At 34.3% G+C, this 16,741-nt stretch overlaps 1 protein-coding gene across 5 annotated transcripts in view; it reads right to left on the bottom strand.

The window, feature by feature from the left end:
• Positions 1–16,741, bottom strand: part of LOC132691794 (disintegrin and metalloproteinase domain-containing protein 18) — a 143,677-nt gene that overhangs the window by 29,645 nt on the left and 97,291 nt on the right. For 4 of the 5 annotated variants that reach the window (XM_060653498.3, XM_060653500.3, XM_060653497.3 and 1 more), the window contains one exon: positions 12,319–12,399. The exons of the other annotated variant lie outside the window; for it this stretch is intronic. In XM_060653498.3, coding sequence (XP_060509481.2) covers positions 12,319–12,399 — 81 coding nt within the window. The remainder of the gene's footprint in view (positions 1–12,318; positions 12,400–16,741) is intronic. 5 annotated transcript variants of the gene reach the window in all.

Raw genomic sequence — 16,741 nt, forward strand, 5'->3', positions numbered from 1 at the left:
AGGGCAGAGAGAGAGAGAGAGAGAGAGAGAGAGAGAGAAAGAATCCCAAGTGGGGTCAGAACAAAGGAACCATGAGATCATGACCTGAACCAAAACCAAGAGTCAGACACTTAACTAACTGAGCCACCCGGCACCCTTTCTTTGACCAAGCTTTTAAGAAAGAAATTATATCAATTATTTACAACCTCTTCCACAAAATGAGGCAGAAGGAACATTTGCAAACTCATTCTGAGGTCAGCATTATCACAATACCAAAACCAAAGACATTATAAGAAAAAACTACAGACCAATATCACTCATTAGCAAAAATGCAAAAATTCTCTAAAATATTAGCAAATCAAATTATAAAAGAATAATATATCACAATAAAATGGATTTTATTCTTGGTATACAGGTGAGGTTATCATTTGAAGATCAATGACTGTAACCTATCACACCATTAGGCTAAAAAGTCATATGACTATATATCAATAGATTCAGAAAAAAGGACTTGACTAAACATATACAATATATGATTGAAAATCACCAATCCAGTAAGAAATGGGGAAATTTCTCAATAGAAGGAAAATCTACAAAAATGCACAGATAACATCATACTTAATAATGAGAAACAGAAGACCTACATATAGCCAATATGTACCTGAAAAGATGCTCAATATTACTGATCATAAGAGAAATGCAAATCAAAACCACAATGATATATTACCCACACATGCTAGAATGGTTATTATCAAAAAGATGTGAAATAACAAGTGTTGGTGAGGAAGAGGAGAATAGGGAACCCTCATGTTGGTGGGAATGCAAATTGGTGCAACTACTGTGGAAAACAGTATGGATGTTCTTCAAAAAATTAAAAATAGGAATACCATATGATCCAGTACTTCCACTTCTTCATATGTATCCAAAGAAACCAAATCACTAATTTTTAAAGATGTTAATTATAGCATTTTTTAAATAATAGTCAAAATATGGAAACAACCTAAGTGCTCATCTATGAATGAATGGATAAAAAGATGTTATATATCCTCACCAGCATCTGGAAAACAGTGTGGAGGTTCTCAAAAAATTAAAAATAGATCTACCCTATGACCCAGAAATAGCACTGCTAGGAATTTGCCCAAGGGATACAGGAGTGCTGATACAAAGGGGCACTTGTACCCCAATGTTTACAGCAACACTGTCAACGATAGCCAAATTAGGGAAAGAGCCTAAATGTCCATCAACTGATGAATGGATAAAGAAATTGTGGTTTATATACACAATGGAATATTACGTGGCAATAAGAAAGAATGAAATGTGGCCTATTGTAGCAATGTGGAAGGAACTGGAGAATGTTATGCTAAGTGAAATAAGTCATGCAGAGAAAGATACCATATGTTTTCCCTCTTATGTGGATCCTGAGAAACATAACAGAAAACTGTGGGGGAGGGGAAGGAAAAAAAAATGTTAGAGAGGGAGGGAGGCAAACCATAAGAGACTCTTAAAAACTGAGAATAAACTGAGGGTTGATGGGGGGTGGGAGGGAGGAGAGGGTGGGTGATGGGCATTGAGGAGGGCACCTGTTGGGATGAGTACTGGGTGTTGTGGAAACCAATTTGACAATAAATTTCATATTAAAAAAATATTATTCATATTATATATGAATACTATTCAGCCATAAAAACAATGAAATATTGCCATTTGTGGCAACATGGATGGACCTTGAGGGCATTATGCAAAGTAAAATAAGTTAGAGAGTAGAAGGCAAATACTAAATGATCTCACTTATAGATAGAATTTTTATTTTTTATTTTATTTTTTGTCTTAATACAGATGTTTATTTTTTATTTTTTTAAATTTTAATATGAAATTTATTGTCATATTGGTTTCCATACAACACCCCGTGCTCATCCCAACATAGATAGAATTTTTAAAAACAAGCATTTTTAAAAACAAGCATATAAATACAGAAACAGATTGGTAGTTGCCACAGGTGGGGGGAGGGGGGATGATGGGTGAAATGAGTAAAGGTTGTCAAAGATAAAGTCCCCAGTTATAATATAAATAAATTATGGAGATGTAATGTAAATATGATGATATAGTTAATAATATTGTATTGAATATTTGAAAGTTACCAAGAGAGCAGATCTTGAAAGTGCTCAGCACAAGAAAAAAATTGTAATTATATATGATGATGTACGTTAACTAGAATTATTGTGGTGATCACTTCACAATGCATACAAATATGAAATCACTAAATTGTACACCTGGATTATACCTCAATTAAAAAAAAGGCATACATAAGAATACATAACAGACTAGGGAAAAACCTAAGAAAAAATAAATTGAAATAGAGTAAAACAAGAGAAAAAGTTGAGTGAGAAATAGGAAAAAAGAACAAGTGGCAAGAAGAGAGTAAGCCATGGGGTTCAGAGAAAAAAAAGAACTTATTTTGTGAGATTTCACTTGTGTGTTGGGGGTGGAGGGTCACAGATGAGAAGCTCCAATGTAAAATAATATGAAAGAAAATTATGAAGAATAGGAAAAAGGAATATTATTAGTGTTCCCTAGGTTTATAAATTGCATCCCCTTTATTGTTTTTCAGGAAGTAAGTGTTTTTTATTATTTTTAATTTAGATATGCTTATTTGAAAGTGACTTTCTCTAAGGTTTGAATTCATTTTTAAATATACAGATAGGAAATTGCTCTACCTTATTTAGAATTTCACATTAATATGGCCTACTACATTGAAGGAATATAAGAAAAAATAGTGAGAATATAGCTAGAAGCTTTCCTGCTAAGATCAGGAACAAGGCAAGGATGTTTAGTCTTACTACTTTTCTCTTTCAACATTATACTTAAAGTCATACCTAATGGTTTTAGTCATAAAAATTTATGGTACCTAATGGTTTTAGTCATAAAACATATGACCTTAGTCATACCTAAAGATTTTAAATATAAAACCTTAAGAACAGGAAATAAGAACAGGAAATAAAAGATATAAAATTGGGGAAGAAAGAAATACAATTTTTTTTTCTCAGATGAGATGATTGTGTAAATTATCCCAAAGAATTGACAAAAAGAGATATATGAACCAATAAGTGATTATGTAAGGTAGCATAATGAAAGTTTAATATATAAAAGTCAATTGTGTACTTATATATAACAATAAACAATTGGCATTTGAAATTGAAAACAATGCCATTTATATTAGCACCAGAAATAATTGGTTTCAAATTTACAAGACCTGTATTAGGAAAACTGCAAAAGTCTAATGTAACAAACTCAAAGATGTATAAAAATGGAGACATATTCCATGTACATGGATATGAACATTCAATATTTTCGAGATGTTAGATCTTCCACACTTGATCTATACATTCAATACATTCCCAAGAAAAATTCTAGTTGGTTATTTTCTGGTTATTGATAACTTATTTGGAAAACTAATGTTTATATGGAGAAGCAAAAGATGCAGAATAGCCAACATAATGCTGAAGAATAAAGAAGAACCATTTAACTACTTGATATGTATACATTTTTTAAGGCTACAATAATCAAAACAAATTAATGGAATTAAATAGAGAAGATAGAATTAAACCCACATAAATATAATCAACTGATCTTTGATAATGGAACAGAGGCAGGTAGTTCAATGGAGAAAAAAATCATCTTTCAGCAAATGGTGCTGGATATTCACATGCAAAAAGTTAGTACTTATTATTAATTTACTTAACTAAGTTACTAAGTACTTAGTTAACCTTTTATAAAAATTAGCTCAAATGGATCATAGATCTACATGTAAAATACAAAACTGTAAAACTTCTAGAGGATAAAATTGGAGAAAATCTCCATGACCCTGGATTTGGAGATAACTTTTTAGATACTTCAAAAGCATGTCGTATGAAAGAAAGACATGGAATTGAATACTGAAAACTTTGTCTTTAACAACAGAGACCAGATTCAGGAATGCCCACCACTTACAGTCAATCAATAACTAATATTTTCAATAAATCTGCTGTTCTTTTCTTAACTTGTTGATATTCATATGGAGATTATTACTTTTCAGAATAATAAAATTATAAATTGCTAGGGAGATTAATTGAAACAGAAGTATATACTCAAAAGAGTTGAAAACTTACCTTTACACAAAAACCTGTACATGGATATTTAAGTAATTATATTCATAATTGCAAAATTTTGGAAGCAACCAATATGTCTTTCAGAGATGAATAAATAAACTCATAAATCCAGACATGAAGATATCTTAAGTGTATGTTACTAAGTGAAAGAAGTCACTTTGAAAAGGCTTTATAACTATATCACTGTATATACTATGTAACTATATAAGATTCTAGAAAAGGCTATATACTAACTATATAACATTCTGGAAGAGGCGAATCTATGGAGACAGTAACAAAATCAGTGGCTGCCATAGATTGGGGCTGGGGGAGAAAAGAGGCACACAGAGGATTTTTTAAGCCAGTGAAAATTATTATTATAATGTGTATTATAATAATGGATACATGTCATTTTACATTTGTCCAAAACCATAAAATATACAACACAAAGAATGAACCCTAATGTAAACTCTCAGTAGTTTGGGTAATTATGATGTACCAGTGTAAGTTCATCAATTGTAACAAATGTACACTTTTGATGCAGGAGGCTATACTTATGTCAGGGAAAGAGACATATGGGAAAATTCTATATTTTTCCCTCAGGTTTTCTGTGAACCTAAAACTGCTCTTAAAAATATTCTTATTAATTTTTTTAAAAAGTATATTATAAATGAAAAAAGAACAGGAGGGAGGGTTGGGAAGATGGCGGCATAGGAGGACGCTGGGCTCACTGCGTCCTGCTGATCACTTAGATTCTGCCTACACTGCCTAAATAACCCAGAAAACCAGCAGAAGACAAGCAGAACGGATTTTCCGGAGCCAAGCACAGACGAGAGGCCCAGGAAAGAGGTTAGGAAGGGAGGAGAGGCGGTGCTCGCTACAGGACTGGCAGGAGGGAGCCGAGAGGAGGGGCAGCCCGCCGGCCAATCAGAGACCCTGAGTCTGGCTTGTAAAAGTGGAGGGGCTGGACAGAGTGTGTTCGGACAGCAAGCGGGACTTAACATCTGGAAGGTTATAAGTTAACAGCTCTGCTCAGAGAACTGGAGGGCTGGAGGACAACGGGAGGGAGAGTTGTTGAGCCCCCGACGACAGAGCTCAGCTTGGCGGGGAACAAAGGCGCTCGCCAGGGCCATCTCCCTCGCCCCTCCCCCAGCCAAAATCCCAAAGGGAACCGTTTCCTGTCAGGGAACTAGCTTGCACCACGCAAACACCCAACGCTGTGCTTCTGCAGATCCATCCCTCCAGTGGCGGGTCTGACTCTCGCCCTCTGTCACAGGGCCCCTCCAGAAGCGGATCACCGAAGGATACACGAGCAGAGCCTGCCCTCCCGCCCCCGTGCAACTTGCCCATCCACCCCAGCTAATACGCCAGCCAGATCCCCAGCACAACAAACCTGGCAGTGTGCAAGTAGCCCAGACAGGCCACGCCACCCCACAGTGAATCCCGCCCCTAGGAGAGGGAAAGAGAAGGCACACACCAGTCTGACTGTGGCCCCAGTGGTGGGCTGGGGGCAGACATCAGGTCTGACTGTGGCCCCACCCACAAACGCAAGTAATTCAATACAGCACAGGGGAAGTGCCCTGCAGTTCCACACCACTCCAGGGGTTATCCAAAATGACGAAACAGAAGAATTCCCCTCAAAAGAATCTCCAAGAAATAACGACAGCTAATGAACTGATCAAAAACGATTTAAACAATATAACAGAAAGTGAATTTAGAATAATAGTCATAAAATTAATCACTGGGCTTGAAGACAGTATAGAGGACAGCAGAGAATCTACTACTACAGAGATCAAGGGACTAAGAAACAGTGAGGAGGAGCTAAAAAATGCTATAAAAGAGCTGCAAAATAAAATGGAAATGACCACGGCTTGGAGTGAAGAGGCAGAGGAGAGAATAGGGGAACTAGAATATAAAATTATGGAAAAAGAGGAAGCTGAGAAAAAGAGAGATAAAAAAATCCAGGAGTATCAGGGGAAAATTAGAGAACTAAGTGATGCACTAAAGAGAAATAATCTACACATAATTGGTGTTACAGAGGAGGAAGAGAGAGGGAAAGGTGCTGAAGGTGTACTTGAAGAAATAATAGCTGAGAACTTCCCTGATCTGGGGAAGGAAAAAGGCATTGAAATCCAAGAGGCACAGAGAACTCCCTTCAGACATACCTTGAATCGATCTTCTGCACGACATATCATAGTGAAACTGGCAAAATACAGGGATAAAGAAAAAATTCCGAAAGCAGTTAGGGATAAACGTGCTCTAACATATAAAGGGAGACCTATAAGACTCGTGACCGATCTCTCTACTGAAACTTAGCAGGCCAGAAACGAATGGCAGGAAATCTTCCCTGTGATGAACAGAAAAAATATGCAGCCAAGAATCCTGTATCCAGCAAGTGTGTCATTTAGAATAGAAGGAGAGATAAAGGTCTTCCCAAACAAACAAACACTGAAGGAATTCGTCACCACTAAACCAGCCCTACAAGAGATCCTAAGGGGGATCCTATGAGACAAAGTACCAGAGACATCACTACAAGCATGAAACAAACCTACAGACATCACAATGACTCTAAACCCATATCTTTCTATAATAACACTGAATGTAAATGGACTAAATGTGCCAACCGAAAGAAATAGGGTATCAGAATGAATAAAAAAAACAAGACCCATCTATTTGCTGTCTACAAGAGACTCATTTTAGACCTGAGGACACCTTCAGATTGAAAGTGAGGGGATGGAGAACTATCTATCATGCTACTGGAAGTCAAAAGAAAGCTGGAGTTGCCATACTTATATCACACAAACTCGACTTTAAATTAAAGGCTGTAACAAGAGATGAAGAAGGGCACTATATAATAATTACAGGGTCTATCCATCAGGAAGAGCTAACAATAATAAATGTCTATGCACAGAATACAGGAGCCTGCAAATATATAAAACAATGACAAACATAAGCAGCCTTATTGATAAGAATGTGGTAATTGCAGGGGACTTTAACACTCCACTTACAGAAATGGATAGATCATCTAGACACACAGTCAATAAAGAAACAAGGGCCCTGAATGATACATTGGATCAGATGGACTTGACAGATATATTTAGAACTCTGCATCCCAAAGCAACAGAATATACTTTCTTCTCAAGTGCACATGGAACATTCTCCAAGATAGATCACATACTGGGTCACAAAACAGCCCTTCATAAGTATACAAGAATTGAGATCATACCATACATACTTTCAGACCACAATGCTGTGAAGCTTGAAATCAACCACAGGAAAAGGTCTCAGAAACCTCCAAAAACATGAGGTTAAAGAGCACCCTACTAAAGAATGAATGGGTCAACCAGGCACTTAGAGAAGAAATTAAAAAATATATGGAAACAAAAGAAAATGAAAATACAACAATCCAAACACTTTGGGATGCAGCAAAGGTAGTCCTGAGAGGAAAATACATAGCAATCCAGGCCTATCTCAAGAAACAAGAAAAATCCCAAATACAAAATCTAACAGCACACCTAAAGGAAATAGAAGCAGAACAGCAAAGACAACCTAAACCCAGCAGAAGAAGACAAATAATAAAGATCAGAGCAGAAATAAACAATATAGAATCTAAAAAAACTGTAGAGGAGATCAATGAAACCAAGAGTTGGTTTTTTGAAAAAATAAACAAAATTGATTAACCTCTAGCCAGGCTTCTCAAAAAGAAAACGGAGATGACCCAAATAGGTAAAATCATGAATGAAAATGTAATTATTACAACCAATCACTCAGAGATACAAGCAATTATCGGGGAATACTATGAAAAAGTATATGCCAACAAACTGGACAACCTGGAAGAAATGGACAAATTCCTAAACACCCACATGCTTCCAAAACTCAATCAGGAGGAAATAGAAAGCTTGAACACACGCATAACCAGCGAAGAAATTGAATCAGTCATCAAAAATCTCTCAACAAATAAGAGTCCAGGACCAGATGGCTTCCCAGGGCAGTTCTGCCAGACGTTTAAAGCAGAGACAATACCTATCCTTCTCAAGCTATTCCAAAAAATAGAAAGGGAAGGAAACTTCCAGACTCATTCTATGAAGCCAGTATTACTTTGATTCCTAAACCAGACAGAGACCCAGTAAAAAAAGAGAACTACAGGCCAATATCCCTGATGAATATGGATGCAAAAATTCTCAATAAGATACTAGCAAATCGAATTCAACAGCATATAAAAAGAATTATTCACCATGATCAAGTGGGATTCATTCCTGGGATGCAGGGCTGGTTCAACATTCGCAAATCAATCAATGTGATACATCACATTAATAAAAGAAAAGAACCATATGATCCTGTCAATCGATGCAGAAAAGTCATTTGACAAAATTCAGCATCGATTCTTAATAAAAACCCACGAGAAAGTCGGGATAGAAGGATCATACTTAAAGATCGTAAAAGCCATTTATGAAAAGCCCACAGCTAACATCATCCTCAATGGGGAAAAACTGAGAGCTTTTTCCCTGAGATCAGGAACATGACAGGGATGTACACTCTCACCGCTGTTGTTTAACATAGTGCTGGAAGTTCTAGCATCAGCAATCAGACAACAAAAGGAAATCAAAGGCATCAAAATTGGCAAAGATGAAGTCAAGCTTTCACTTTTTGCAGATGACATGATATTATACATGGAAAATCCGATAGACTCCACCAAAAGTCTGCTAGAACTGATACATGAATTTAGCAAAGTTGCAGGATACAAAATCAATGTACAGAAATCAGTTGCATTCTTATACACTAATAATGAAGCAACAGAAAGACAAATAAAGAAACTGATCCCATTCACAACTGCACCAAGAAGCGTAAAATACCTAGGGATAAATGTAACCAAAGATGTACAAGATCTGTATGCTGAAAACTATAGGAAGCTTATGAAGGAAATTGAAGAAGATATAAGGAAATGTAAAAAAATTCCCTGCTCATGGATTGGAAGAATAAATATTGTCAAAATGTCAATACTACCCAAAGCTATCTACACATTCAATGCAATCCCAATCAAAATTGCACCAGCATTCTTCTCCAAACTAGAACAAGCAATCCTAAAATTCATATGGAACCACAAAAGGCCCCGAATAGCCAAAGTAATTTTGAAGAAGAAGACCAAAGCAGGAGGCATCACAATCCCAGACTTTAGCCTCTACTACAAAGCTGTCATCATCAAGACAGCATGGTATTGGCACAAAAACAGACACATAGACCAATGGAATAGAATACAAACCCCAGAACTAGACCCACAAATGTATGGCCAACTAATCTTTGACAAATCAGGAAAGAACATCCAATGGAAAAAAGACAGTCTCTTTAACAAATGGTGCTGGGAGAACTGGACAGCAACATGCAGAAGGTTGAAACTAGACCACTTTCTCACACCATTCACAAAAATAAACTCAAAATGGATAAGGGCCTGAATGTGAGACAGGAAACCATCAAAACCCTAGAGGACAAAGCAGGAAAAGACCTCTCTGACCTCAGTCGTAGCAATTTCTTGCTTGACACATCCCCAAAGGCAAGGGAATTAAAAGCAAAAATGAATTACTGGGACCTTATGAAGATAAAAACCTTCTGCACAGCAAAGAAAACAACCAACAAAACTAAAAGGCAACCAACGGAATGGGAAAAGATATTTGCAAATGACATATCGGACAAAGGGCTAGTATCCAAAATCTATAAAGAGCTCACCAAATTCCACACCCGAAAAACAAATAACCCAGTGAAGAAATGGGCAGAAAACATGAATAGACACTTCTCCAAAGAAGACATCCGGATGGCCAACAGGCACATGAAAAGATGCTCAATGTCGCCCCTCATCAGGGAAATATAAATCAAAACCACACTCAGATACCACCTCACGCCAGTCAGAGTGGCCAAAATGAACAAATCAGGAGACTATAGATGCTGGAGAGGATGTGGAGAAATGGGAACCCTCTCGCACTATTGGTGGGAATGCAAATTGGTGCAGCCACTCTGGAAAACAGTGTGGTGGTTCCTCAAAAAATTAAAAATAGACCTACCCTATGACCCAGCAGTAGCACTGCTAGGAATTTACCCAAGGGATACAGGAGTGCTGATGCATAGAGGCACTTGGACCCCAATGTTTATAGCAGCACTCTCAACAATAGCCAAATTATGGAAAGAGCCGTAATGTCCATCAAGTGATGAATGGATAAAGAAACTGTGGTTTATATACACAATGGAGTACTATGTGGCAATGAGAAAGAATGAAATATGGCTCTTTGTAGAAATGTGGTTGGAACTGGAGAGTGTTATGCTGAGTGAAATAAGCCATACAGAGGAAGACAGATACCATATGTTTTCACTCTTATGTGGATCCTGAGAAACTTAACAGAAACCCATGGGGGTGGGGAAGGGGGAAAAAAAAGGGGTTAGAGTGGTAGAGAGCCAAAGCATGAGAGACTCGTAAAAACTGAGAACAAACTGAGGGTTGATGGGGGGTGGGACGGAGGGGAGGGTGGGTGATGGGTATTGAGGAGGGCACTTTTGGGATGAGCACTGGGTGTTGTATGGAAACCAATCTGACAATAAATTTCATATATTGGACAAAAAATAATAAAATTAAAATGAAAAAAAAAAAAAACAAAAAACCCCTAATCATTTGGATAATTTATAAATAACTATGAAAGTAGAGAAAAATAATTTTGAAATAATTCAAACTGAAAACCTCTTTTGTGTAAATATCCAATCAGCTAAAATACTGACAAGAAATTTATTTCACTGGACTTTTCCAGACTTTTAACAGCTATTTTTCTAATTTTTATACAAATAAAACTTAAGCCTAAAAATAAATAAATAAATAAATAAATAAATAACAACACTACAATAACTGCCAATTATTCACAATAATATGTCTAAGCAACTACATGTTCTTAAAATTTGAACTAAAGTTGGAAATTATAGAATTGTAAATCAACTCTATAAATTGTAAATAATAAAGTTGCCTATCTGTTGACATGTCATTGGAAAGTAAACAGAGCTTCTCCTAGATTTAGATTTTACTTGACATGTTAATTTAATATTGAAACTAACAAATAGTGAAAATTCTTAAAATAAATACAGAAGTCTAATCTTACTTATTTTAATGTCATTTTTCATAGTGAAAAATTTTATTAAAAATACAAAAGTGTAAATAAAATAAAAATGGCAGTAGATGAAGAAAATAAATTTGTGTCCCATAAAACTGTATCAATAATCTATAATCTCTACTTTGTTTTGAGATTTAATAAAAATCATTAAGGCTAAATACTTACAATGGAAAGTTAAACAAAGAAAAACAAAAGATCAGAACAATAACTATAAAGAAAGTAAAAAACAAAACATTAAAATATAGTTATACTCTTTGTTAACAACCTATAGAAAATTAAAGATAATGCAAAAAGCATTTTATATATTCTAAATCCAAACAATTTAAAAATTATAAAATTGAATCCTATAAGTTTGGTAAATTTGAAATAACTTTTATAATGTTGAATGCATCTTACACTGATTTTCTTTTAGGAAAATAATTTAAAAAGAACTAGAACTATAAATTAAAGAAGTAAAAATTAAACATAAATGTGACAGCAAATTTGTATTATTAGATTAAGATAGATAAGCAGTTGGGAAGAAATAAAAATTTTTGCATAAGGATACGTTTCCTATTAGAAATCTCTTCATAGGAACAATCAGAAAATTCACTAATGTATCAACATGGTTTTAAGTGTACTCTGTATAAAATATTATATAGCCATAAATTTTAATAAGAGTATGAGGGAGAACAAAATATATTCATAGTTATATTTATTTTATATGAATTTTATATAAATATGAATTTATATAAGTAAATTTTTATTTATAAGTAAATTATTTATGTTTATAAGTACATATTTATAAGTAAAGCATGAACTTATTGTCATAAGAAAAGAATAAATGTTTTTCATTTAAACATGTTTTTCATTCATAAGTTGTGGGTGCTTACAATAAATTCAACACATGTAGTACAATATATTTAACAGTCTTTGAATTAGCTTCACTGATTTTCTTTATATTGATTAGCTATTTCTGGACCAGGTCAGATTAAAAGTAACCTAGAGTCTCAATTCTCCCAAATAAGATAATTTTTTTACTTTTAATCACCCACAAAAATAACATTTAACTTAGAACTATAAAAAAAGTTACTTACTCCATTTCCTCTGCATTTTGTAGCAGCATTACAGTTATATTCCATCAAGTGAACTTTTTTGCAGGTTTTATTTATACAATACTAAAGTAAAACACAGATAATATTTCATAATCATTCATACATTTGATATAACATGAGAAAAGAATTATTTCTTATATGCCCAATTTGAGACTTTTTATTCCATATTACTCTCATTTGGGTACAAAAAGTCTAGCATTCCAATACAAAATCTAAACAATAATCAATTAAAGAAGAATAACTTGGGTGTTTGCCTTGACATAGTTTTTTTGTAATAATGTAATATAATTTGGCCTTTAGGAATTAAATTGAGAATCTCCATAAGGGAGATTTTCTATATTATGTTAATATTCTGTTATAAATAATTGGTTAGTGTTAATGATTTGTGCCCTCAAAACTTGGAACATAATTCATTAATTGTGTTTTGGTTTCAAATGTAAGTGAATATTTTGGATTATAAATTATCATGAATCTTTGTTATAATATTGATAAGAATAGTTTGTCAAGAGAAATATTTTAACTTCATTTGTAACCATTGTAAAACCCTTGTTTTAATAAAACATTGTTCCATAAAAATGGGTAATCCAGTGGTAATTAGTCACCAGTATATGTAACTTTTGCTTCCTTTACCATTTTATATTTTGTTAACTGGCCTCCTGGCTTATGTTCTTTTATTTTATTTTAAAAAGCACTATAAATTATAAGTAATACATCAAAAATATGAATATATCAAGTAAGAATAAAAATTTGTTTTTGCAATTATTTCCTGAAAATTAACATATACCCAATACATAAAGTTGCATATGCAAGCCTACATTTGCCTCCTCTTTTCAATATATTTGAAATTCTAGCCAGTGCAATTAGGTGATAAAAATAAATAAAAGGCATACAAATTGCTGAGAAAGAAGTAAAATAATCTGTTTGCAGATGACATAATTGTACATATAGAAAACTCTAAAGACTCCACATGTAAAAAGCTTGTCAGGACTAATCAAAAAAAGTAAATTTATGGAATAAAATATTAACATACAAAAATCAAATGTATTTCTGTACAGTAACAATGAACATTTTTTTAAAATTAAGAAAACAATTCCAATTATAACAGTATAAACTATTATTAACCAACTAAACTAAACAAGATGATAAATGATTTGTATGCTGAAAACTACCAAGAAAGGCTGAAAAAAATTAAAGAAGGCCTAAAGAAATGGAAAGATACCCATTCATACCCGTTCATGGACTGAAATATATAATACTGTTAAGATGTTAATGCTATCCAAAACAATTTACAAATTCAATGTAGTCTCTGTTAAAATTCTAATGACACTTTTTCAGAAATAAATAATCCATCCTAAAACAATTTCAAGGGACTTCAAATTGCCAAAAGAGACTTACAGAAAGACAAAGTGGGATAACTCATGCTTCTTGAGATCAAAACTTTCTACAAAGCTACAGCAACTAAAACAATGTGGTCATGGAGTAAATTCAGGCATTACTGATGAATGGAATATATTAGACAGTTAAGAAATAAATCCTCTCATATATGGTCAAATAATTTTCAAGAAGTCTGCCAAGTCCTTTCAATGACAAAGGACAATGTTTTCAACAAATGACTCTGGGATATTGGATATCCACATGCAAAAGAATGAAATTAGACCCTTATACCATCTGCAACAACTAATTCAAGATGTATTGAAGACCTAAAGAACTAAATGATAATACTCTGAGGAGACACATGGAAAATCTTCATAACATTAATTTGGAAACATGATTTTGGATGTGATACCCAAACAACAGGGAACAAACAAGAAAACAGATATACTGGGCTTAATCAAAATTAAAAGGACTTTTGTCTGCAAACGACATTATCAAGAGACTGAAAAGGCACCCACGGAATGGAAGGAAATATTAAAAAATCATTATCTGGTAAGAGATTAATATCCAGAGTTTATATTAAGGATTGGTATACAAGTATATATTAAGGATTCCTTAAACTCAAGAACAACAACGAAAACCAACACCAAATTAAAAATGGGCAAAAGACACAAATAAACATTTATTTGAAGAAATTTATTTGAAGAAATAATAGCTGAAAACTTCCCCTAATCTGAGGAAGGAAACAGATATCCAGATCCAGGAAGCACAGAGAACACCCATCAGAATTAACAAAAGCAGACCCACACGAAGACATATTGTAACTAAATTTGCAAAATATGATGACAAAGAAAAAAATTTAAAAGCAACAAGGCTAAAGAAATTAGTAAATTATAAGGGAAAACCCATAAAACTAGCAGAGTTTTCAACAGAAATTTTGCAAGTCGGAAGGTTGTGGCATTTTATATTCAAAGTGCTGAATGGGAAAAATCTGCAGCCAAGAACACTTTATACAACAAGGCTGTCATTCAGAATAGAAGGAGAGGTAAAGAGTTTCCCAGACAAACAGAAACTAAAGTAGTTCATGACCACAAAACCAGCTCTGCAAGAAAAGGGGATTCTTTAAATGGAAAGGAGAGACCAAAAGTGACAGTATAGAGGTAGGAAACACAAAATCAGTAAAAATGAAATTTTTATAAAAAATAAGTGAAGGAACTTATGCATAAAAAAAGAATATAAAATATAATAACATATACCTAAAACAAGAAGGAGTCAGGAGAAAAGAATGGGTTCAAACTTAACAATCAACTTAATATAGACTGCTATGTGCAGAAGAAGTTATATACAAACCTAATGGCAACCATATATCAAAAGCCACTAACAAATAAAGAATAAAGAGAAATAAATCCAAATATATCACTAAAGAAAGTCAGCAAAACATGAAAGACAAAAAACATCAGAGAAAATCTTCAGAAACAACCACAAAACAAGTAATAAAATAGCAATAAACATATTTACCAATAATTAATATGAATGTTAATGGACTAAACCCTCTAATCAAAAGACATACAGTGACAGAATGGATTAAAAAAAGAACACACATCTATATGCTTCTTACAAGACATATATTTTGTTTTATTTTTAAAATGTTTTTATTTATTTTTGAGAGAGAGAGAGAGAGAGAGGGAGAGAGGGAGAATGAGTACGGGAGGGGCAGAGAGAGAGGGAGACACAGAATCCAAAACAGGCTCCAGGCTTGGAGCTGTCCACACAGAGCCCAACACCGGGCTCTAACTCGTGAATCACGAGATCATGACCTAAGCAGAAGTTAGATGCTTACCTGACTGAGCCTCCCAGGCACCCCAAGAGATATATTTGAGATCTAAAGACATCTACAGATAGAAAGTGAGAAGATGAAAAAACATCTATCATGCAAACAAATGTCAGAAAAAAAAAGCCAAAGTAGCAATATTTATATTGGAAAACATAGACATTAAATCAAAGACTGTAACAAGAGACAAGGAAGGACACTATATAATAATAAAGCATACAATCCAACAAGAAGATATAACAATGGAAAATATGCACCCAACATAAAAGCACCCAAATACATAAAACTTAATAACAAACATAAGGGAACTAATCTATAATAATACAACAATAGTAGGGGACTTTTGCACCCCACTTACGCTGATGGACATAGCATGCAAATAGAAAAACAAGGAAACAATGGCTTTGAATGATGCACTGGATTACATCAATTCAACATATATATTCAGAACATTCTATCTTGAAACAGCAGAATACACATTCTTTTCAAGCACAAATGGAACATTCTCCAGAATAGATCACATACAAATAGAAGTTTGTATTAGCCCACAAAACAAACTTCAACAAATTCAAGAAGGTCAAAGTCATACCCTGCATCTTCTCTGACCACAAAGCTATGAAAGTAGAAGTCAATCACAAGAAAAAATTTGGAAAGAATACAAATATATGGAAGTGAAATCACATGCTACTAAACAATGAATTAATCAACCAGGAAATCAAAGAAGAAATAAAAATGTACATGGAAGCAAATGAGAATGAAAACACCACATCCCAAAACCTAGGATGTAGAAAAAGCATTTCTTTTTTTTTAAATTTTTTAGTTTTTATTCTTGAGAGAGAGAGATGGATACAGCATGAGTGGGGAAGGGTCAGAGAGAGAGAGAGGGAGACACAGAATCTGAAGCAGGTTCCAGGCTCTGAGCCGTCAGCACACAGCCTGACACAGGGCTCAAACTCATGAACCGTGAGATCATGACCTGAGCCGAAGTCAGATGCTTAACCAACTGAGCTACCCAGGTGCCCCCAGAAAAAGCATTTCTAAGAGTGAAGTTTATAGCAAGACAGGCCTACCACAAGAAGCAAGAAATATCTCAAACAACCTAAGCTTATACCTGAAGGAGCTAGATAAAGAACAACAAAAGAGGCCTCAAACCAGCAGAAGGAAGGAAATAACAAAGATTAGAGCAGAAATGAATGATAC

This window comes from Panthera onca, chromosome B1 (genome assembly GCF_046562875.1).
Source record: "Panthera onca isolate mPanOnc1 chromosome B1, mPanOnc1 haplotype 2, whole genome shotgun sequence".
In the NCBI taxonomy this organism is placed as follows: domain Eukaryota; kingdom Metazoa; phylum Chordata; class Mammalia; order Carnivora; family Felidae; genus Panthera; species Panthera onca.